The sequence below is a fragment of the Protomyctophum bolini genome, assembly GCF_963924005.1.
Source record: "Protomyctophum bolini genome assembly, chromosome: 13".
NCBI lineage: Eukaryota > Metazoa > Chordata > Actinopteri > Myctophiformes > Myctophidae > Protomyctophum > Protomyctophum bolini.
Window position 1 is genome coordinate 26,847,713 of NC_137874.1, and position 24,907 is coordinate 26,872,619.

Genomic DNA, 24,907 nt, shown 5'->3' on the forward strand with positions numbered 1-24,907 from the left:
TTCTACAAGCGGACAGGACACACCCACACGCATGTGCCCGCAAACACACATTATGCATATAAGAGGCTGCGACGCTTAAAATAAGGGTACAGACAGACAAAATAAACTATTACTTGTATGGCTCCTAATCTTTGGCTGGTTAGCCTGAATAATTTACCCGTCAAAGACATCTGCATGCCATTGACAGTTGGCTGAAGTTAATTTTGTTCCATGTGTGCATGGCTGCTCTAAAATCTGTGATCTGGGTTAAACTGGTCGATGTGGTCACATGTCAGTATGTCACCATGTTCATTAGATACTCAGTTGGTTATTGGATGAGATAACAGCGAGTGGGAGAAAATATTGGATGGATTACTAAAGTCCTTGCCTCTGTGGTTCACATCATCCACACACTACAGCCAGACACCTTTAATAAAGAACCTTTTTTTTGTGTTTAGAAATATCGACTTTTTTAAATTACAGTTCACTGAGGGGGTAACTTTGTGACCACGTATAGTTGGTCATCTTAAACGTGTGTGCCATCCATGTAACAGTTAGCAATAATTGGGGCGGTGGTGGTTCAGGGGTAGAGTGGCCGGTAGAGAGGCTGGAGGCAGCAAGACGCTAAACCCCTAATTGCTCCCGATGATGGTTGATGCCTTGCATGGTTTCCCCCACCATCGGTGTATGAATGTGTGTTTTTATAGAAGTGTATATTTGTACGTCTCTAAATGTTCTGATGAATTGAAAATGGTGGACTCTGTGGTAAACTATTTTATTGCTTTATCATGGTGTCGTCCACAATAACAGTTTTTTTATTGACTTGTGCTTTCATTTGAAATGTACCCATTCTGCATGCATACTGTTAATAAATCAATCAATCAATCATGTGAATGGGTGAATGTAATGCACAATCTATGTAAAGTGCTTTGGATAAAAGCGCTATATAAATGCACCTGCGACCTGTTCTGACATTCCATACAGTATGTTGATCCTTCCCCATCCATCCTTCCTCTTCGATGTCTCTCTTTTGACTGATACCTGTCCATTTAAACTCTAGACGGGCTTGCCCCAAAGTCATTAGTGCAGCCGCACCCGGCTCTGATCACCGTACTGATGCTTCCCAGCATCAGTATGTCCAGCACAAGGGGGGTTGTGTCCCTGTCACTATAGTGACTCCTACTGGTTAGTCAGGGCGCCTGTTCAGCAGGTAGGGGGACTGGGTAGGGTAGGGGCACATTACACTCTGCCATTGCAACTCCCCGCTGTCAGATCATAAGAAGCGGCTGTGTATCGAAGGAGACGTGGTTGTCACTCTACACTTGAGTGACGGGGATCACAGTACACAATTGGGGAATTGGCAATGACTAAAATGGGTAGGAACTGCAGAAAAAGGTCACTGCGTAGCATCTTAGGTTAATCACTAGCAGCCTGATGTTACTCAACAGTAGAACAAGAAGATTACTGGATTTTACATGGTCCTGTGAGATCGACGACTGTATGGACATACATCATTTCTGCATCATCTCATGTTATCGTTTTTGCGTGATCAAAATCCAGTATTTGCCCTGTCGAGCTTATCGGACTGACTCTTGTGTGTTGTTCTTTATCTTGCAGGGTGGCTGATAAGGAACCTGTCAATAAGATGTCCCTCCATAACCTGGCCACTGTGTTTGGCCCCACCTTGCTCAGGCCCTCAGAGGCAGAGATCGCAAAGACACAGCATATCACATCTGCCTCTGACATCTGGTCACACGACGTCATGGCACAGGTGTGTTGTTGATGGTGACTTGAAAGCACTGGACATCTCTTGCTAAGCAGTTTTGTTAGAATTTTGGCCTGAGATTTGACACAGGGAAAATATAGATATGTATATTTGACCATGAGTCCTTTTTTGGGATTCTCATTTGCTGGCTTGGTATCACTCCCACGCAACTTGGTGACCTATGTCATTGCGGTCTATTCTCCCAGCTGTATTTATGCTCTTGGACATCATTCAGCTTTGCCGGGAGAGTTTCCTGTGCACAAATGTATTTTTCTGAGCCGCATAAACATCACGTCAAGTAACTTGTCATAAATGGCCATGCGATGATACACTGGGAGCCATATTTCTCCAGTACTGTTAAGCTGAGTGTTTATATAGTGGCTTATTTAATGTATAAATGTTTGTTAGTTTGGTATACAAAATGTCAAAACACCATAGAAGTATACTTCCGCAGGCTCTCATATGGCATATAATCTCATGTGAGGACACACGTTCTGCATTTGTCCTAATTGTGCTAAGTAGGCATCTAGCTGGAGATTGGTTTTACACAGGGCAACATCAAACTTACTAACTAGACATTTTCTATTTTTAAACATTAAAGTAAATGTAATTTACCATAAAATCTTATTAATAGATTGCCATTTGTATGTGTAGTGTAGCTTGCACCTAGCCTGGGTTCCAGCCTGATTCGTAATTGTCACTTGCAAGTGACAATTACAAATCCACGGAATGCAGTGAATCAGGCTGGAACCCAGGCTAGCTTTGTAGCTTGCACCATTTCATTAAGGAGGCGGCAATTATCTCTGAATTCATGTTTGTGTGTCTGTCTGTCCGTTGCCGGTCTTGAGGACCGTTCATCCGATCAACTTCACTTCACACTTGGTGGGTGTATTGCTGAGGACACAAGAGAGAGCAGTGTCGAGTGTGAAGTTAATTAGTTGAGCGATTCTCAAGAACGCTGTAAGCAATGTATTGTTCGTTCTTTGATTTGAGAACAATGCGCCAAGTACCTGGCCAACGTACACGTTCTGATTCAGCCTTTCTGCTTCCATCAGGTCCAGGTGCTACTGTACTATCTGCAGCATCCTCCCATATCCTTCGCTGAGCTGAAGCGCAACACACTCTACTTCTCCACCGACGTTTAATCACCCCAGGGGGTCTGGAGATGAGAGAGAGAGAGAGAGAGAGAGAGAGAAAAAGAGACTCTATACGTGAATACCCCCACTCTCTCAGCGCCCTCCCGGCACCTCTCCACTGTATAGCCCTCAAGTCCCAACCCCCGTCCCCGATGACAGATGGAGCCAAACATTACAGGGGTGCTGGGGTTTGGAGGACATACCCAGTGCTCCCCCGTAGGTCCTCTCTAGTCATGTCTTGTGTCATGTTTGTGTATGGAGAGCGTTCAGCGCCACAGTACGTCTAATCCAGGTGAAGAGCAGGAAGCCAGCAGAGCACTGACTCTCTGTCCAACAGACCCACATCTGGGGTCACGTGAGGTTATCAGTGAGGGGGTCGAGAGGTCAGAACCTGGTGTGTTGCCACAGGGTCGCCACTGTGTGTGTGTGTGTGTGTGTGTGTGTGTGTGTGTGTGTGTGTGTGTGTGTGTGTGTGTGTGTGTGTGTGTGTGTGTGTGTGTGTGTTCTGGAGAGTCCCTCCAGAGTGGCCCCACTCGCAACTTAACTTTGTTGTTTTTTTTCCCCGTTGCTGTTCCAAGAGGCATTCCAGAAAAAAAAGGCATTTACATATTTTATAAATATTTTGTTTAAAAGCAGTTTTGTTTGTTTTGTTTTCTCTCTCTACCGCTGGCTTTGTGCATGTGACGGAGAGGGGCTGTGTATGTGTGAGGATGCAGCATGTGTGTATGTTTAAGCAACTGTGGGGGGTTATAGGCACCAGGAAGCCATCTCAATACATGGCAGGCATCATCTCTCTCAACAGAGTACTTGCCCTCCCCAGTGAGTTCTTGGCCAAAATTGCCCTATTTATTTTAAATATATATATATTATGTGTGCCTGTACAGTTATGTGCAACTAGAGAATTGCTCTATGGATTTTTTTTGACGTTTATTCAGGTAGTGATGTTTTTTTAGTCAAACTTTCTTATTCACCATGTCCATGGTTGGTAAGCTGTACAGAAATGATCATAGATGGTCGGGGGACATCTACCAGTTGATTCTAAGTCACTTCTAGAGAAGAGAGAGCACTCGAGGGGTATGGAAAAAACAAAGTAGTATAATGGAACATTAGATTTTCTTTCTTGCTATTGCATTGCAGGCCTGTTCCAAAATGTCTTATGTTACTGCACCAGTATAATCGATGGGATAATTTGTGTAGTTGCCCTCATTGCATGTTCAGCTTGTCAATCAAAACAGGCTGGATAACACAAAGGTAGGTTTGTAGTTTCTTGCTAGGCTTTCAAGAAAACAATAATCACCCTTCATACGAAGCCAATCTTTCTGCTATCAAGCCTGTGACATATCTTAAAATAAGCACTGCTAGATGAGTAATATTTGATATTTTTAATATAAGATTAAAATAAAAATAAAAAAATGTTGTATTTTACTTCCTTTGAGAATAATTTCAGTATACTGTAATATTGAGGCTAAATGTCAATGTGACCCCCCCATTTTTTAGTAAATTAAAATGTACCAAAACACTGTCACCTTGTCTCTCTCTCTTTTCATTGGTAGCTGTTGAAATAAAGATCATCATAGTAGCTGTCTACTCATGAAAAAAAATGAGTAGTGATATGGCTGACTGAGTAAAATAAAACAATTACCTGAAAATAGATAGCTATAAGTGAAGAGCAATTTCCGCAATTACCATTTCCGCAATTTCCATTTCCACCATTTCCGTAATTACCATTTCCGCAATTTCCATTTCCGCAATTTCCATTTCCACCATTTCCGCAATTACAATTTCCAACTATTAATGGCAGCTGGGTTTCATCATTCAAATAAAATAGAATTCTGTCCGTTTAGCTATAAAATTATGTCAGGGAATAGGGATACACAGTATATGTCTTTCATTTGCATTGCATCTCCCCCCCCCCAAGCTTTTATTTTCGTTCGAGTAATAGTACAACTCTAATAGTATTACTTATAATAATGTAATTAAAGATAACTTCATTCAGATTTATTTATTTTTATTTCATTTTCCAGATTTTTTTTTAGATTTTCATTGGTGGGCCAGTCATAATGGTCCCGCGGGCCTGATGTGGCCCGCGGGCCTGAGGTTGAGTATCACTGCTTTACACAAATGTCAATATGGTGGACCGAAATCTACTTCCGGTTCGACAGAATGGAGAACTGACCCATTAACTTATGCCAAAGGCATGGCATGAGACTATATTGGGAGAACAGGTCTACCGTCCTTAAACAGCGTCAATTATTTATGTGTTCCTGTTATCCTCAAGATCTCAGGTGAATCCTTCAGCAAATCATTGTTCAGCAATGTTTTATTTTGCTTGTGTACCATTTAACAAACGCACCAAACATACATCACTTCAAGTCCTTTATAGTCAAATGCTCATAATACAGCAGGCAGTGCTGTACTCAACCTCTCAAACAGCATCCATTTCTAATCTGTTCTAGCACATGTGAACACTTTACTGAGCATCACTGATAACATGTAAATACATTTTATTTATGTACAAAAGTCTGTTTTTCTGGTCCATAGTTTTCTTCTGTTTTTAATGTCCATTGAAATCCCTGATGGCTCATCGCAGGTAATACTCAATAGCAGCAGAGAAAGCCGCAAAGCCTCCACATCCCAGTACGCCTGCCTTCAGACCAGCTGCACAACAGAACAGAGAAAGAGATGTCAGAACAAAACTGAAACACAGGAACACTGAAACTGCTTTTTAAACAAAGGACGACACATGCAGGTTCACATACCGCGGAATCCAATTGCTCCCCCAGTAACACAACCACTGTAAACTGCATTCTTCCAGTCTGATTTTCCTCTGTGCTGTAAATATAAGGCATGGTCTTTTCATCAGATTCTGAACAAATCAGTGTTGTCAGGAATACATGTATATTTTGCATGCATGCATGTCATACAACCAGAAAAACATATACCGGTAACAGTAAACCATAACACCACAAGAGGGTGCTATGTGACCACTGAGGGAAACATTTTACTACTGTTACTACTAGTCAATTATTTCTAGCCAAACAAACGATTGCCACAATAAATAAAATGAAAACCAATAAATGTCTGAGTTACAACATATCTGGTGGTCTGTCGCTCTACAGTACATCAGCTGGTCCCTACCCAACCTCTGTATGCCCACATCAAAGCGAATATGATAGTTTCCAAGTTGCTAAGGAGACTATACTAAATCAACTTGTCATTAGTGCTCTCACTCAGACATTCTCAAAATTATTGTTTAAGTCATCTTCATAGACGGCTATGCGCATGCATAAGGTGAGTGGCAATTCGAGTGGCAAAGTGAGCTAAAGTTTAAACTTCATTTAATGCAATCAGATAGGACGTTTCTTATTGGATGCATGGGCTGTCAAGACCAGGAAGTAGTTTTTTGCCACTTAGTAGGCGTTCCCGCATAACTTCCGAGTATGATATAAAATTAGGCAGTTAGAAAATACATGAATTCTATAGCATCTCAGACTATATGGTAGTGTGTGTAATGTGTATATATATATATATATGCATGCCTACAGTAGTATTTGTATTTTAAATCACTTTGGGGCTATTGGTGCATAGGCAGGGCATCAATATTATATCCATATCATATTAGACTGGATATAGACTGTTATTTAGGATATTATACTATTGTGATATGGCATAAGTGTTGTATAAAAATATAAAGATATCGGCACATACTCAAAATCAAATCGGAATCGGGAGCAAAACAACGTGATCGGGACATTCTATTCTCAGTCAGTGGTTAGAATAGCAAGAAAATAAGTGGAGAGTAGCAGTAGTTGTACTGTACACAGTACTAGTGTTAATTTATCCATTTGTAACTGAGTGTATAAATCTAACATTTGTACACTCTCAGAGATAACACTGAGTTTTACTGTGTATAATAGAGTATGCACATTAATCACTTTTCCACCGGGACAGAGTTGAGGTTTGGAAGCACTCCGAAAGTCCATATCTATGTTGGATGTTTATGAAATAAAAACATAGAAAGAGAATAATTCAAGCTTTCCATACAGCTACAATGCTGGCGAGTTTAATAATCCCACCCAAATTGTCTGTTTGGATGCATGGGCTGTTAAGGCCAGAAAGTTGTTTTTTGCCACCCGTTGGTTCCCAATGGGAACCAGTTCAGTTCTTTTTTGTTCTTAGTCCATGAGCCAGAGCTTCACAATTGGAACATTAATTATGAATTGAGTGGGCAAAACCTAGACCTAGAAAGCCTGTGATCATTTAATTAACTTTTCATTTACATACATTTTCATGTATCAGAGGCATAGAACGGTCTGCTTAATTCTGTTCGGGTTCTAAATTGGCGGCCTAAATGTGATAAATGCTCCGTTTGACGTGGAGTAAAATATGGTCCTCTAGTTTTATATCCATGTGAAAGTTCTGGCACAAAACGTGTATTTAGTCAATTATCACCACTTTTTCAAGAGATGCACACAGACGTCTTTCTCTCCAGGCGAGGGGGGGCCGGAATGATCGATGAACTGATTATGCGTCCTGTTTACCGCAGATGTCATCACTAATTGACCAGGGAAACACAAAAGTTTGGGTCACACAATTGGCAGGTGGTGTGATTAATTACCCAGCACCTATCGCAATGACTATGACTAAATACACGTTTTGTGCCAGAACTTTCACATGGATATAAAACTAGAGGACCATATTTCACTCCACGTCTTTGGAATAATTTAATGGGCGAGTACAAACGGAGCATTCATCACATTTAGGCCGCCAATTTAGAACCCCTAACAGAAGTTAAGCAGACCGTTCTATGGCTCTGTATGTGAAATACTGTACTGTACAGTACATACTGTATGAAACAACAAGAGCCGTTCTAGGGCCGTTCTAGGGCTAGGCAAAACCATATCTATATTAGATTGTTATCACAATGACACTTCCCCAATTGAATACTTATACGAAGACAATGATTTATTGTATTACAAATTTTACATAATATTTAAATATGCAAATGAGGCATTATGTAGGAAAATGTGCGAAAATAATCGAAAATATGAAAAAGCTACTACTGTGGAAGGGTTATCATGTATTAATTTACTTGAATTGATCTTATAAACAATTTAATATAGGTCTAGTTTTTCCCACCAATTTTGGAGCTCTGGCTCATGGACTAAGAACCAAAAAGAACTGAACCGGTTCCCATTGGAAAAGGGGTCTCGTCTCAGTACCATGTACGATGATGTCATGCACATAGCCTCTATTATTAATAGCATTTATATTCCACAACACTATAATGGAGGTGAATTCAGAAATCAGTGGTGTGTCATAAAAAATATAGTAGAAGTAAAGGATATCGGTAACCTACTGATTCAATAATGCACTCTGTGCAGGAGAACATGGCACCAATCATGGCAAAGTTCTTAGCATATGACATTCCTCTCTGGCCCATATCCTTGAGAACCTCTTTTGCTGTCGGTGTTCTCAGGGGGTCTTTGGGGTCAAAGCCAACATTGGTGTCAATGCCTGCTGTGAAAACTCCAAAAGCTCCTCCGAGGACAAAACCTGCAGCAAACAATGAATCTGATTAGTAAATGTAACTGCACATTAGTGGGTAGGTACATCATTCCCCTAAATAAACTATTACTGGACTAGAGCATTGTATGCCCTTTTTTTGATGTATTGATTAAATACTTTAACAAAAATACTTTAAATTGAAAATAGTAGAGAGTAAGACAGACAGACAGTAAGTACAGACTTTGATTGTTAAAACGATAACACAAAAAGCCCTAGAGGTTTGTTTACATTTTGGTCCTGTGTATTCAACTCATTGTCATGTAAAGTGAACTACATGTGTCAAACTAATAGGACTACATATGCCATTATGCCAAGTCTGTTGTGCGCATGCGCACGCCGGTATGTGTGAGTTGTGAATGATTGGCACACGTGATGAATAAACGAGTTGATATGTAACCCCCGCGGCCGCAAGCGTTGGTCAGAGCGTCCTGTGTTCTAATCTAAAGACTAAAGTAAGATTACAAGCGTATCAAAACTTTACACTCATCAAGACATTTAAAGAAATTATCCTCACCATCATCACAGGCACCCCCCCCCACACACACACACACACACACACACACACACACACACACACACACACACACACACACACACACACACACATTATTGTAATATGTTATAAGATATAATTTGTACAGACCTCCAACACACGCTAGTACTGCCTTGAAGGCACAGCTCTCCATTCCTCTTTCAATCATCTTCTGGTCGTCACTCTTGTAGGGCACCGGCAGGCCGCCCATAACAGTGGGATTTAGGTCCTTGATTTGCTTCTTTTCGCCTATAAGATGTTCCAAGAGTACGCTATACTGAAAGTTTTGGCTATCATCGCTCGAACTAGTCATGGCTGAGCCTTGTAAGTCGGAGACAGGAGCATTTGCAGCATCCATGGACGCAGCCATGTTTTCCGATGAGAGGCTGTTACAGTGTTGCCATACAAAACGAGACCAAAAGAAGCGAAATGACCGTCAGATATTTTTAAAGTAAAACGCATCGCGACGCCTTGTGATCTGCTATTTTCAAAACAAAATCTTGAATATTCTTTTGAAACATTTTAACAACACAAATCCGATGCATGATGCATGTGTCACAAAATACTTTTAGATCATGGAGGCAGCAGGGGTTTGTGTACAAAATCTACAAATGTATACATTTGGGTGTCCTTGACATGAAAATGTTTGAGAACCACGATTTAAACAACATTAGGAAAAACAAGCCCAAAAGCTACTACACTTTAAGGTGACTAAGTTTAGAAACAAGCCATTTACAAGCAGCTGTACAAGCTCAATGTCGCTTATAACAAGCAGACATGGCAACACTAGTCCGTTATGTAAATGCAGTTATGAAAAATTAAATATAGTTTCGACACACGTGTAGCGTCGTAGCACGATGACATGTCCACTTGTGTTTTCAACTAAATTCATATATAATTAGCGCATGTACATATTCAATAAATGAGTGATTCCTTTGTGACGTGTATTCTTATTAGTTTCGACAGATTCGACACAATTAATGTGACTGCAGAGCGATGACAGGTGACCTTGAGCGCGTTGGTGGACACTCGTGACGTGCATTGCATTTCACAGCAGGGAGGGCTAGATGGGATCTCACCAATGCATTTACACTACATTGTCGTTTTTTTTTTGCTGGACAGGACATACAAATATGAATGCAAATATTATTGGAACGATTGGGGCCGGGCCGGCCGCCGGGGGTCTAAAAGAACTACACGGCCCAGAAGTCCACGTGAGCACTGCACCAAACTCGCGCGCTCCACCTAGTGGCACCTTTTTGATTGGGCCGACCGGGGGAGAGTTTGACAGCAGCAGCAAGGCAACACACGCACAGCCGCAATATAGCCTAATACTGAACAGGTGAGATCATCAAACACTCGTTTTCTTGCTGTGTCTCTGCGCGAATATCCGCTCCGGTTGTCATTTGTGTCAATTGTCAATTGTGTGTATTTATTATGTAGCCTACTACAAACTAATAACCGTTTGTTTATTGAAACCATTCAGGTGGCACATAATCAGCTGTCAATTTTATTTTCATTATTTTTCAATTGAAGTCTCTTGACGGCAGCAGCGCGCCAACGCAGAAAATGAGTTTGGAAACACAACCGCTTGTTGCCTTAGTGAAGACAGCCACAGACAATTCTCTTTCAACTTCCTTTCCAATTAATGTTGTTGATTCATTCTTGAAGCGGTAAACTTCGATAGTGTGAAATGTGAACATGTTGTTAGCCTACCTCCCCACCGTTGTTGGGTGGCGTTTTCATTCACGACCAAACGGCTACTACAATATAGTCATTATCACCACATTGCTTTCTTCAAATTATTGTGTAGAAGAGCACATATCTACGTCACGTGGACACAGTGGACACTTAACCCCTTATCCTAGTAGTGCAGAAAAACGCACACTGACCATCTATTCTATACAGTAACACAGGGGTCTCAGCGTGGGGTCTTTGAAATTAAAAAATAATCACTTAACCAAGTGTCAGTGACGTGTTTGGAATGGGAACTGTCAAATAATTGTTGTTGCCCCTGCTGCTATGCTTGATTGATTGATAAATTCATCATAGAGGAGGTCATTTTTTTTTATTTGACGACCAGTGACATCGATTATTATTAATAAGCTTGATAATAACAGCTACAGGTCGGTACTACAGTCAAAGGTTATGCTTAAAGCATAACAAAAAGCTCCCGGGGGCTCATGCTTCCATTGTTGTCCACTACTCAATTCATCCAAGGGTATGTACTGTTGTTTATCAAAAGACTAACTAACAACACCTTTATTTCATTTCTTCCTCAAACCTATTACTTTATCATGTGCACCTTTGACCATTGTGAGGGTTAAGAGTTCAGATGTCAGCAGCAGAGCACTAGTCATTTAAGCGCTTGTAGATAATTACATCCCTCGTTTCTTTCTCCTCATTGCTAACCCTCCAAGAAATGGAAATAACTATAAATATGTCTTTGGCTGATGTTCTAGGGCAGTGGTTCCCAAACGTTTTAGCTTGAGACTCAGAAGAGAAATGTTACGTGTCCCTGGGACCCAAACTAGTGTAAATAGTGCACATCTTCAAGTCACGATTTTAAGTTTATTTTTATTTAAACAGCTGGTGCGGCAGGAGTCTTTTCCGGGTTTTTAAACAGCTGGTGGATGGAAATGAATCTCCGCACCCACGCGGCAACTTGCAGCGTCGGCCAGAAAACCGCAAAAGAGAAGAGAGGAAGAGATTCCTGCTCTAAGCGGCAACTGGCATCTTAGTGAATCTACTGTGTGGATGCACCCAGTGAGGATTAAAAGTCAGGGCAGAAAATTGAAGACGCCAATTGTGATTGGCCGGAATGTGATGATGTATGACGATAAGAGTGCCCCTCACTTAACTTTTCCATAAGTGTTGTGGTTTGGAAGCACTCGTTTTCATTAGCACATTGTGCTGCTGTTTCCTGCTTTATGTGCAAATTCGAAGCAGGTGGAACGCAGGGTCGTTGAGTGACTTCCGACGAGCGCTTCCAAACTCCAACACTTAAAAACAATTAACACAGCACAAATTTCTTAGCAGAAAGTAGCTCATAACAAAGTAGCTCAAACACTTTGCAGATTAAAAGAGGATAATTCAAGCTTCCCTTACAGCTGCAACTTGGTGAGTTTAACGTCGTCTAATACAAGCAGATCAGACTTTTCTGTTTCGATGGATTGTCAATGGCTGATGTTGCAACTCTAGATTCAACCCGTTATATAAAATTGTGGCATCACTCGTGCTCTAGAACTCTTTCTCCCAGTGTGTCCTCAGAAGGCCTAGAGCAGTGACTGTGCTTCCTTCTCGTCATTATCACCGCTCCTCCTGTGTTGGTTGCTGTCCTCTGCTGAGCACTTAATTCAGGTGTGCTATTTTTAGCCCAGCCTTACAGTATGCGTTGAGCCGGCCCAAGTCCAGTTGCAGTTGTGCAAGTTGGGGATGATTCAATATGCCCGATGGTCTCCTTGACATGTCCTGCTCATCTGAGTCTGCACAATAAAGATGAAGGGAGGGGAATTCAAGGTGTCCTCAGTTCACTTTTCTAGGCCAGATCAGACTCTGACTGTATTGTTTGTTGCTGTGTGCATGTGGCCATTTGGAAACTTTTGAGTTTTACACAAACATTAATGTGCATAACGCCTGTCCTCCCTTGTGCTGCTTATAGCATATTTGAGTTGGGGGTGGGGTGAAGAACAAGCATTGGACTCACCTTCTCCAGCTGTGGTAAGCAGTGACATGTCCTTTAAGAAGACACTAATATGTGTAATCCTCCTTATAGGGGATCAGTTGCCCACTGCACTGCAGTCAAGCTCTGTAAACTTTCTCCGCTCTCAGTGCTCGGCTGAAATGCATCTGTTTGTGTTGGTCCCGGATATGAGGCAATTACAGGCAAATACATTTTAGATTGTTGAGTGCTGGCTTTCTTCCAACTTTTGTGATACTGTTTGACTGTGCACCATACGCTTCTGCTGCTTCTTTTGATTGTGAGTGTGGTTTCACTCTAAGCTGTAGAAGTGTAGATCGTAATGTGGACACAATGCAGCTCTCACTCATAGCCAAAATTGGAAGGTCTTAGTCAAAGCAAGGGCATATGGAACTGTAGTTAATGACTTGCTCTCAGCATTGGAGGTGCTGATGTTGTATTGATCCGTGGTGTAGGACTAAGTGGAATAATGAGGCCCAGTGGGTATTCCCCTGGTCAGTTATGAATGAATAGAAGGCTAATAGCCAGGGTAGAGAACTTTGTCCACTGGCCTCATTGGCTGATCAGTCTCACAAGCCACCAGTCACTTTCACAGTATTACAACGTGTTGTTTTGTATCCAAGTAGATATTTGTAACCACTTAGGTAATAATTTACATTGAAAATAGCCGACCCACAAGCTCACAACGCATCATGATGTGATGCGCTGTTTCGCCTATAATGACGTGCCCGAAATAAGGCCACTATGAAAGGGTTTTTCATAGGACACCTGCTAGTTGTTACCAAAGGACTGTAACCTCGCTGACGGCTAATAGTCATTAGTCATAGATTTGTAACTCTTATTGGACTGACTGTCCGAGGGAGACTATTTCTTTTCTCACACTTTTATTAACATCCATTCAGCAATTTACTGAATGGCAGTTGTTTCACTGTTGCTTAAAACACTACTGCTTAAAGCACGCACACACGCACGCACGCACAGTCGCTCGCACACACACACACACACACACACACACACACACACACACACACACACACACACACACACACAGACATTAGGATATCAGAGCAGTCAGGGAGAGCTGAGCCCACCCATATGACCACTTAACACGGCAGCTGCGTCTTAAATGGTGTAAGTGATGCAGTGTAAGTGGTCAGATGAGTGGGCCCTCAAGCATTTTTGTTTTAATGATCAATTGTGTTTCGGCTTGGATCAATGGAACTAATGTAGTATACAAAATGAAAACTAATATTTCAAGGTATTCTTTCTGAAAGATGTTTTTATCTTAGTGTTTTGCTAATTATTTTGGGGCCCACTTGCAATATCCTCACAGCCCACAGGTTGGGAATCGCTGTAGTAAGATATTCCCTAAAAGCCTTGGCTGGGTCTCTGCATACTGCCAGAGAGTCAATTGCGTAGATAAGTGAAGCTAGACCAATTGAAGCACTGACTTCAAATCTAATCCATGTCCAATTCTCTTGTTGTGGGTCGGTCTGTTCGGAGAGCAGTGCCACCTCTGTTTCCTGACAGAGGAAGAGACAGTAGGCGGTTACAATCTAACATTTGGCATTTGGGTTTTCTTCTCCATTCATCCCTTCATGACGGGTGTAATGTATCAAATCCCAGCGGAGCAAAATCCTGGCAATTGCACTGCACTATAGTATACTACATCGTATAAGTTAATTTTGCTGTGAAGGAAGGTAACACCAGGCCTCTTTTCCTCTCCACTGTTTTACTTCAAGAAAGTCCAGGAAGTGGGCCTCATACTTGTGAAGAATCGTAGTCCTGACTCACTAACTGCAAGGAATGCTGCCGTTTCTATAAATGGGTCTTCTGAGCCAGAGTCATTTAGTCGGAGCAACAGCAGAGATACGGTCTTGACATGTCTGGTTCACTCGCTGCCTGCAACGTAATCCAAAAACAATAATATTCTCCCTGTGTTGGGAGATGAATTCGAAGCAAAAAGTGTAATACATGAATAAAATACATGAAATAATTTTCATTTTTCCAGGTCGACTTTCATGTTTTTAGATGACAATGACATCCACATACAGTGTGGTTGTCAGACATTTGCTCACAGTTGCTGAAAGAACATTGACCCTGTTGTCATTTGTCTTTTTGCCTGTATGATATAGAAAAAACAACAGATAATGTCCATCAAATAGCTTTCACGCCACCGGCTACTAAACCAGTAGGCTGCAGAGTAGAGAACAGTCCTATAGACAAAGCTTAATGCTCAATAGTGCGTGTTCTGAACTTGGACTGTGATATTGCAGGGTGGATTTTACACTGCTCAGTCAGAACATTCACAAGTGCATTTATTTTCTCCCATCGATAATATGGTAGCGTTTCTATGGAATCCTCCCACTCAGTGTACAAGGAGCACAGCAAAGGGATGAGAAAGAGGCAGCAGGCATCTCTGAGATACAGCTTTGACCGGCTTGTTTATCGGAGGAGAACTTCGACATTTTCAGAACAGGAAGTGTGGGCCCTTGGGGAGCCCAGCTGCACTAAATATTCTGTACGTGAAAGGCCAAAGCCATCTCACCTCTACCACACTAAATCCAGCAGAGATCATGAGAGATAATGGTTCCGCTGTGAGAGCTTGTGTGGCGATACCGGTAAAAGTACATTAGCAAGGCTTTCTCCCTATGGGTCCAGATGCTATGGTGATGGTGACTGCTAATATTTCAAACCAAGAAGATTTTACAACGAGGCACGCAATGGCCACTCTGCTTGGTCAAGAGAAAATGTTTTCACAGTGTGTGCAGAGGCTGTTATCACCGGTGTATTCTATTCAGCAGTAACACTGTACGCTTAGCTTACTATACTGTTTATAGTATCTCTGCAATGATATCGGTGTATTTCTGTGATGTTTTAACAACATTGCATTGCATGCATTTTGCATGCATTTTGTTTTTGCTTAAATGTAAGTCGCTTTGGATCAAGAGCGTCTGCTAAATTGTCAATTTTTGCAGGCGTGTGTTTTTTGCATATTTGCCTTACACTAGGATTCTGTACTCATATCTGTACCTTAACTGTTGTGCTGCCTCTGGTGCCTGATATACTGTACTGTAGGCAACTGTACAGCAATCATACATTTCCAGTCCTCGCTCCTATCCACGTTATGGTGGTTGTAGATGCAGATTTGTATTAATGTTATTACGGTATAAGTACGTTTGTTTGTTTGTTTAAAAAATAGGAAGAGATTGGTTGTTTTTCAAAGATCAGTGTTCTTCCTTTTTCGAGTGTCGCTACTCGCTAGCGGCTAGCCCCTCCAAAGTCCGGCTTTTGAAATTACGTCATATTTTTTAGAGCACTTTAAACAAACATTACCAGGCACCCCTTACCTCACACGTGTGATTATGAATATAATTTGCATTGCATTGAATGAGCCCCTCAGTGTACCTCAAGTCCTCAAACCATTAGGCCGTCTGCTGGTGTGCTTCCACAAATCAAGAGTAGAGTAGTATGGTTTAATGAGCCTGGCTGCTTCCCAGGGTGAAAGACAAGACTGCATTTCTCATTTGCAGGAAAAATCTTGGGATACCTCTGTGATACACAGAGGTATCCCTCTGTGTCACATGGCTTAAGCATTGATCTTTCAGCCAGATCTGACTCGGGAAATTGCAGACGCAGCACTTTTCTTTTTTAGCTTGTTCCGTTTTCCTCTCATCTATTTTTGATGCTTACAGATCTTACAGTTCTTCCTCATTTTGATTCAGTGTGGTGCTCCACTGGACATTCTAGCCATACCAGTACTATGTATTTGAGTTCAAAAATGTTCTTACAGATGAGCAAAATACCTTTAATAGTACTAAAGACTATTGGATTGGATGGTCATTATTATTATTTATCTATTTTTTGGGGGGGCTTTTTGTGCCTTTATCATGGATAGGACAGTAGGCTGACAGGAAATGGGGAGAGAGAGATGGGGAGCAACACGCAGCAAAGGCCGTTGGGATCGGGACTCGAACCTGCAACACGCTATCAGGCTACATCGTAGCCTAGACCTGGATGGTCATTATTACAGTGTAATGCAAATTGAATCGAGGCTGTGCTCGCTCTATGCTATTCAAATACCTGTTGACTGCAAAGAAGCATCAGACTTCCTGCATCACTCTGTGGAAATCTAAGCAGCACTTAATGCTACAAGCGTACTGATGTATTGGCGATGGGGTGCGTCCGTCCATGTCCTGTTGAATGCATGGTTTCAGATCCCCCAGAGTAAAAGGGAACCCAGAGGGAGAGCAGAGACAGTCTCACAGCATGGAACACAGTCTGATCTAGATACTTCCTGTTTCACTTTGGTGGAGTTAATGGCTTAGCAAACATCACTTCCTTAAACCCAGGTGCTGCACAGATGCTTCAGAGCTGCCGACGTGGTTAGACTGACATATAAAATGTGTGCACGTGTACATATACTTGAGCACATAACACAATATTTTTACACTTAAAAGCTGACACGTAGCCCAAACTCAGTTTATGTTGTTCATTAGTTCCAATAAAGGCTGTGGTTTTCTTTTCTTGAAAGTGAAATGGAGGTTAAACACACAGTGAAAGAGCATACAGCAGCAGCGGTCTGTCCTGGTCGCACTCACTGGATTGTAGCGCAGATGTGGCTCAGATGTTCAGGAACTGTTACTGGCAATTGGCAATGCAACATCAGCAGCTTAACACTATTTAAGTGAAACAGTGGTGATCACAGTTCCCTTCACAGGCCCTTGATATCGTATTTCTTTGTACATGTAAGATCACAGTTAATGTATTTATATGGGGATTCCCCTTGGACTATGGCTGGCTCTAACCTAAATCTAATTATTTATTTAGCTTTTTACCCCAACTTAATCGTTCCACCAATTCCTCCCCACACACATTTGTGTGGACATAAAGCATTCGTGCTACTCCTCCCACCCAACTCCCTGACAGGTGTCGCGTCCAGCCCAAAAATGCTAATAAACAGCTTACATTTTGGAATGTAAAAAAGCCGAATAACTCACACCCTGCGTGTGCCCATGGTCAATGCCCATGTGAACGTTTAGATCGATCTGATGAGGACAGATGTACTTAGTTTTTGGGGAATAGGCAGAGATGCCTGTCTTGATGCTCAGTAAACCCTAACAAGGGCATGGATCAAACCTTATTAACTCCGACCTTTGTTTGGTTAATTACACAATGACTTTGTTGAATAGAACATCATGTGGAGGGAGAAAAACACAATCGTTAGGTTTTTTTTGCCCAACTAATTACTCAAAATCATGCTTGGCTTGCAAGTTGGGTCATTTACCTCCACCGTGTGCATTTCAAATGTGGCAAGGTTGATCCCGTTATCCTGCTGCTATTGCATTTCATTATGTTTTTGTGTTCCATGTTGAATCTTTCTTTCTTTCTTTAGGCTAGGCCTATGTTATTCAAGTCTGTATGACAAGGATATGGAAAAAGCAGTATGCTTAACCACAGTACCACACACAGTTGAGTCATCACCCTTGTGTGTTTCACTTTTTTTTTTTACATCCTGTGCAGTGGAGATATATTGTCCAAGTGTGGTGAGTCTGCTCAGTGTTTGTTCCTGTATGAGAGCGGGAGAGAGAGAGAGAGAGAGAGTGGCCAGGATCTCTGTCCAGTACTCCAGAGACTATAGTCTAGAGCAGGGGTTCTCAAAGTTGTCCTTTCAGGTTGTCCTCATGAAAATGAGTTAATACTTAAGTATACACTAAGCGGTGTTATATACCTGGCCTAGGGGGTGCCAAGATACACAACTAAAAACAGGGGAGACGCAGTTTACCAAAGAAATATAATGTATTGATTAACCAAAAATATGTAATCAAACGATAAATCATGAATAAACAGATAAAGTGTGGAGAGCCTAGTGTATAGTATACTTCAGCTATTAAAAAAATCAGCTGATCTACAAACTCACAATATATTATGAGCTTGTAGATCTGTGAAAACGTTTGAATAATTTTGCCACTAAATAATTAAAAATGGTGGTCCCCAGCTAAATACATGTATATCGATTTAGGGGTCATTGGCATGAGAACTACTGGTCTACACGACTACAGTTCCAGTGTGGTGGCCAGGCCGTCCCGTCTCATATTTCTCTCAGAGGAGTGTGATATTGAGTGGCCGGCTCTTTGAGGCTGGCCACTCAATATGGGATATCCACACAAGCACTGGCAGGTGGCTCTACAGATCAACATCCCCTCACCCAGCCAGCCGCCAGACACTGATCTACGTTACACTACAATTTATGAACATGTTTGGCCTACGACTAAGAGTCTCATGCTCTTTCTCCCTCTGTACCCTCATAGCATCTAATTTTAGTCGTGCATCTGATCATAGGCGCAGAACATTTAGGCCATCAATTCCTGGAATCTTTTCCATACACGTCTATCACTACAAGTAACGATGCTGTATAGTTCCAACATGACCACTAACTGCTGGTGATTATTGTTGTTAATAGTCTCTTCATTGCACAATGTTTACTAATCAACACTATACCAGCAGGCGCACATTTGAGCTCTTAGCAGTGAAGAATTAAAAGAATGCTGTTGCATTTAGACGGCTTTTGAATGGACTGAATAAATTTAAGCTTGTTGTTGCCCGTGTCAGGGTTTCTTGACTGGTGCAGTCGAAAGTAGGCAGGCATGCGTAATCACATGCTGAATCTGTGCAGGCCAGGGTGTCAAACAGGATGTGGTGCTTAAAAAGTATTCAGAAGCAGCCTTTTCTCAGCCTCGTTGCAGTGCCCTTTTGGAAAGCAGCTTTTGTGGCGGTGTAGGGGTGTGGTCTGCCCGAGTTTCCCCATTTACCACCCACCACAATCTGGGAGCTTGTTTCATCCCAGTCCCAGTGAAGCTGTGCTTCTTCTACCCACACGCTCTACGGCCTTGGCATGCCGCTCAACGTGGGATCCAAATTCAAACGGCTCGGAAGCACATAAAATGCAGGCCCCTCCACAAACGTTCCACCCTCACGGTATGAAGAAGTGTGTTTTCAGGGACAAAGACAGACTTTGTCAGTGTCAGTGTTAGCTAGCAAGCTGCAGTTTTGATTTCAACAGCCCACTGCACACTCCACTGAACAAGGAGTGCATGCATGCTGTGGTGGCGTCACTGGCGTCCCAAGTCAGTCTTTATTTTGTAGATCTAAGCAGTTAATTGAAGGTATCAGTACTGACATGTGATGTACACACACATAATTTTGAAGGAGCAAGTTGTTCCTGGACAGTGATGTGTTCTTTACTATGCATGTACTGTCCACAGCCCTGAATGCTACAATGGGGCAATTGTGAATAAACCACTGGAATGCATTTTCCAAGGCTTAACCACTATCCTAATGAGGAAATTCCCAACGCACAGCAAAATGCTACTTGCTATGTACTTAAACACTCATAAATTACGATAAAAAGTGATTATCCTTATTTGGGCCCACGGATAGCCCAGTGGCCTCAACGTCATATGTGACAGAATCACTACCGTAACTACAGTTCTCTGCTTTGTGATCTTCACAAGGGAGAAAAGGTGAAGAAAAAAAAATGTGAGCAAGACGGAAAAACCTGCCCATGGCTAGACTCTGTCCTACTCTCCCTGTCTGAGAGTGTCTGAGAGAGAGAGAGAGAGAGAGAGAGAGAGAGAGCGCAGCGGCTGGCAGTCCTGCAGTACTTCCCTGTCCTGATTGCTGCGTGGAGGCAGACAGCTGCTGCTTCGGACACTTCTTTCTCCTCAACTGGTCTGATTGGAGCTCCACTCAGGATGGCTGCTTTTAGTCTAGTTCTGTAGTCCAGGTCACTTCAGGCACAGGCAGGGGGCAGGCTCTAAGACATCATCCACCCCCAACACACTACTACACTGTTGTGAGTATTTATTTTCTGTGTTTCTGTCTCTCTTTTACGCCCCACTCTCTAATTGCCAGAATTCTCAGATGATATCAGTGGGTTTTAAGATATTTCCGGAGGAACACTGGGAGACTTGGAGACTGGTTTTGCCGTATAATAAACAGCATGACACTGCTTGGTTTAGATGCCTGGAATTGGACAGTTTGACAATGGAAAGCTGAGTGAATAGTTTATCCGATGACCCAACAGGAACATTATACATCTGACGTTTTATTCTCTTAAAAGTAAGTGGTCCACGTCATGGTACCGTAGACTCAGACTGGAGCATATTTTTGAAAGGTATTTCCTGTTGCAGCTGACCAGTGGTTTCTGATTGGAGCGCCTATTTGAACCTGTGTAGTGTGTGCCCTGCCATGGGTTAAAAAGGACTGTAGATATAGAAACAGAGGATGTGATGAAGCAGTGATACTCAGCCCAGCATCCTGTATCCAGCCTCCTGCCAGGCTTGACCCTGGTGGATCGGAGCCACAGGCTGGGCAATATACTGTATCATTTATTACATTGATTAGGGATAAGAGACTAGATATTGTTTGGGTTTTTGGATATTGTCTATTCCTGGTCCAGTCGTGCCTTATCTTATACTTTCAAAAATTGTCATCAGTCATCCGCTGTTTTTTGTGTGCACAACTAAGTACAAATCAGGTGTTATTATTTGACGCATGCACGTAGCTAGTAGAAGACATTAGAATCGACTGGGTTTTAGAAAATCACTCGATGTAACATGGCTTTGAGGGTTTGGTCTCTTGTGATCACTGCGAGAACAGAACTTAATAGTGGCTGCCTGTGATAAATGAAAATGTTGCCTAAACATTTAACGTTATTTAGGCTTCTAGTAGAATTGTGTGCAGCAGAGGAAAGATTAACCTGTCATCCCATCATCTTTAACTTTCTTGAGGCAGTGATTCTTTATGCTCAGAGAAAAGAGATGGGAGCTGTCACTGCAATGCTGAATTAGTTTCCTGATGATGGAAGACGGCAATACCCATATTGTGCTCCCCAACTGTATATACAGTACATATATTTCAGTATTTATGAGCTATGGGGCTTAAGTTGGAGGGTGATTTGTTTTTGATGGGTTAGGGTTAGTAAAGAGTATGCCAATATCTCATTCGTTTTGAGGAGTATAAGAAGAGTGTCTTGTGTTCCTTTTGTAATTCTTTTCTAGTAGTGCTGGTTGGGAGAGGGGCAGCTAATTCTGAGGTTTTGTTTCTAAGTTTGTCAGTATTTTGGATCTAGTGCAGGGTGCAGCATTACAACTATTCTTATTATGGGGGCTTATTTGGACAAAACCACATTTTTTAATATTGGGTGTGTTCTTTCTGGTTGTGCTTTTGAATAAAATGTAGGTAGGTAGTAGTAGGTACTGTAATCACATGCATCTTGTTAATTTTACATTTCCTTGGATGAGTGGTGTAGTAGTTTGTTTAGTTTTTTGTCCAAAACTGCCGGTTGAAGGCATAATAATAATAGCTCAAATTTATATAGCGCTTTTCTAAATACCCAAAGCGCTTTACATAAGAACACTATGAACAGACTTTTATTAGGAAAAAAACTAAGCAAAACATAGCAGATACAACAGTACAAGGTTAAAAAGATAAAAGGATAAAGGAGGGAAGGGGGGGACATCCTAACCAGACCTCAGCTGGGGAAAGCTATCCTGAAGAGGTGGGTTTTGAGTGAAGTTTTGAATGAGAGGAGAGAGGGAGCAGCTCTGAGATGGTTGGGTTCATTCCAGAGTTTGGGGGCCGAAACTTAGAAGGCCCTGTCTCCCCAGGCGTGGTACTTGGCCTTGCGGACCTTCAGGAGGTTGGCATAGACGTTTTTTTCCAGAGGATGGCAAAATTTGGTAAACTAGTGTTAACACATCAGTGTATCACTGTGAGAAGTGTATTTGTGCAAAACTGTTGGATATTGTTTTGAGCTGACACAAATGGATGATAAATGTATGGGTAATGCCATTCATTTCAGGGAGCTTGAGTTTGTGAGCCTGCTCTTGACTTGTTCTGACTGAAAGCATCTGTATTTACAGGATCAGTGGATCTAATTTGTGTCGGTGAAACTGCTTCAGGGTCATGTTTGAGAGACTGTCTCATCGAGGCCTTAACTGATAAGTATGTCGGTTGATAAATGGTAAATGGTGCATTTATATAGCGCCTTTATCCAAGGCGCTTTACATAGATTGTGCATTACATTCACCCATTCATACACCGATGGCAGCGGAAACCATGCAAGGCACCAACTAGCACATCGGGAGCAATTAGGGGTTCAGTGTCTTGCTCAAGGACACTTCGACAGTAACTCTGGGGGAGCCCGGGTTCGAACTGGCAACCTTGCGGTTCCCATCCAGGCACTCTACCCCTGAGCCACCGCCATCTAAAGTCATCTAGCCATCTAAAGTCCTTCCTCTTTCTTATCTACTCCCAGCAGCGAAAGACCAGAAATGATGTGAGCGGTTACTCATTTACTATACTGGTCATATTCACATCCCTGCTTCAGGAAAAAAAGCAATGTAATTAAGGCACAGCACAACCCAATAGTTAGGGTTGCGGTGGCTACAAATTATATTCAGCTTTCTAATTTGCTAACTTTCCTAGCAAATTCCATATTTAGGTTATGCAGACTGAGCCTTTCTACCGGACCCAGAGTTAATCCGACACGTTGTTTGCTTTGTTAAAACGCAGCTGTGTAAAAACAAGACGTGTAAATGTTGCTTACAGTACAGTATCTTTGTCACCGGGATCACCTTTCCACAGTGAGATGTCAGATTGACTCTAATGCCAGTGGTGTGTCTCTTCTCTCCCATTGGCAGGCTCAAGTTGAAAATGCAGTCAGCCTTCTGTCTCTCAAAAGACATTTGGGTTTCTAATTAGGCCGCTTGGCAGTAAGTGGGACAGCGTCCTGACTACAGAGAAACTGCTCCTATAGTACTGTATCACTGCAGAGGAACGAAGAGTTCCTGTTTAAAGATCCGTTGCAGTGGTACAAAGATTCTGAAAACAGTAGTAGGTTAGGGACGCTGTACTCTGAACTTCTTCTCACATCATGTCATAAATTGTTGTGCAAATGTGTAGAACATATTCACAGAACATTTAGTTCCTCAATTAACTCCCACATCACAGAAGGATATATCCTCAAGAGGACAATCCTTCCTCATCACGCCTACACAAAGTTCACCATTGCTTGAGAAAATGTCAATTGTGTGCCTTGGTAGGTGGTGCAGTGAGTATGTCAAATGATATTGGAACCAAAGTTTATTTGTCTGGGAAAGTCAAAGATTTGAGAGAAGCAATGATAATCACAAGATGTTGACCCTCGCTCACACGACATTGCCATGAAAGGGGCTTGGTGTCATATGATAATGCCAGAGGTGCTATACAAACAGTAAATAGAGACAGAAACAGCACATACAGTGTGTTCCAAATCAGTCTGTAAGGACCTGCAAGGTTTCTCTATAATTATACTCCTCTACTAGTGTGAAGCCTTATCAGGCACCACAAACCCTCCTTTGGGAATATGTGGCTGACCTGGATCTACTTCAGGCTCAGAGTTGCTTGATTTACCGTTGAGAACTATGCACAAAAACAAATTTCACTTTTTACTTTTAAAACTGTATTGTGACAATAAAGTTGTCCCACAGCTGTAGTTCGTTACATTGTCTCTTATCTCATGGTTTTATACTACATTTAATCATTCTGTGTTTAGTTCTCAGTAACTTTTGTATGAACTAGAACTGGGATGGAGCCACGAAATGGTGATGCAGGAATCCCACAAATGTAAAGAATCTCAAACCAATAATTGCAACATAGCCATATATATTGCAATCGAAGGAAGCAGAATGAAATCTTGCCAAGCTCAGCCCTGCAGCAAGATGACCCTTTTTACTCCCGAAGGAGAAGACAGACGGATAGGGACTCCCTATTAGCTCACAAAGCCCTCAAAAGCGAAGGATCGGGTTACCCCATCATGAATCACTTCCAAGTTCGTCCCCTAAAATCAATGAGATAATATCCTGGGAGCTGCATAGCTCATTTACCACTGTAATAATGGCTCTCCTTAAGTGCCCTTCCTTTTTGGTTACTCACTGCCTACGCACCTATGGTAGTTACTAGTTGGCAAAGCAGATCGCTTAGTAAAATGTATGACTCCCTGTGGCCATATCCTGTAGCGTTCAAATTTATATCAAAACTGAACAATAGCATTATTGTATACTTTTAAGTCTTTTATGTTCAAACTACCGCAAGGAGCTCAAAAGTAGTTTGGTGAGCGTGCTTGGCATTCTTTTCTTCACTCCTCCCTCCAACAGGAAGTGGCCTAATGTCCCGTCTTCTCT

The 24,907-nt window shown here is 42.0% G+C and overlaps 3 protein-coding genes across 14 annotated transcripts in view; 2 read left to right on the forward strand and 1 right to left on the reverse strand.

Annotated features, from left to right (window-relative positions):
- The window catches only part of abr (ABR activator of RhoGEF and GTPase), a 116,159-nt gene extending 111,754 nt beyond the window's left edge, over window positions 1-4,405 (forward strand). For all 3 annotated transcript variants that reach the window (XM_080779405.1, XM_080779406.1, XM_080779407.1), the window contains 2 exons: window positions 1,597-1,750; window positions 2,800-4,405. In XM_080779405.1, the coding sequence (XP_080635531.1) occupies window positions 1,597-1,750; window positions 2,800-2,889 (244 nt within the window). In that variant the 3' untranslated portion in view covers window positions 2,890-4,405. The remainder of the gene's footprint in view (window positions 1-1,596; window positions 1,751-2,799) is intronic.
- Window positions 4,406-5,182: 777 nt separating this feature from the next.
- On the reverse strand, window positions 5,183-9,359 carry timm22 (translocase of inner mitochondrial membrane 22 homolog (yeast)). The gene is made up of 4 exons (XM_080780757.1): window positions 9,092-9,359; window positions 8,240-8,436; window positions 5,640-5,712; window positions 5,183-5,538 (listed from the first exon to the last, which is right to left on the reverse strand). The coding sequence occupies exons 1-4, from the start codon at window positions 9,348-9,350 to the stop codon at window positions 5,462-5,464; spliced, it is 606 nt and encodes a 201-aa protein (XP_080636883.1). The 5' UTR covers window positions 9,351-9,359; the 3' UTR covers window positions 5,183-5,461.
- An 899-nt stretch (window positions 9,360-10,258) lies between these two features.
- specc1 (sperm antigen with calponin homology and coiled-coil domains 1) overlaps window positions 10,259-24,907 on the forward strand; it is an 80,430-nt gene continuing 65,781 nt past the window's right edge. For 6 of the 10 annotated variants that reach the window (XM_080780975.1, XM_080780985.1, XM_080780984.1 and 3 more), the window contains exon 1: window positions 10,259-10,322. The gene's annotated coding sequence lies outside the window, so the exon portion shown is untranslated. Of the gene's footprint in view, window positions 10,323-14,569; window positions 14,648-20,384; window positions 20,536-20,655; window positions 20,802-24,907 lie in introns of those variants that run through there. The other 4 variants (XM_080780979.1, XM_080780982.1, XM_080780983.1 and 1 more) reach the window with 3 other exon arrangements.

Bases quoted from the DNA above. Each gene is read 5' to 3' on its own strand.
- timm22 (XM_080780757.1), bottom strand. From the start codon at position 9,350: ATGGCTGCGTCCATGGATGCTGCAAATGCTCCTGTCTCCGACTTACAA. The intron at 8,437-9,091 runs GTCTGTACAAAT...TGTTTGCTGCAG, and splicing joins AGTACTAGCGTGTGTTGGAG to GTTTTGTCCTCGGAGGAGCT. The intron at 5,539-5,639 runs GTATGTGAACCT...TCTGTTGTGCAG, and splicing joins GGGAGCAATTGGATTCCGCG to CTGGTCTGAAGGCAGGCGTA.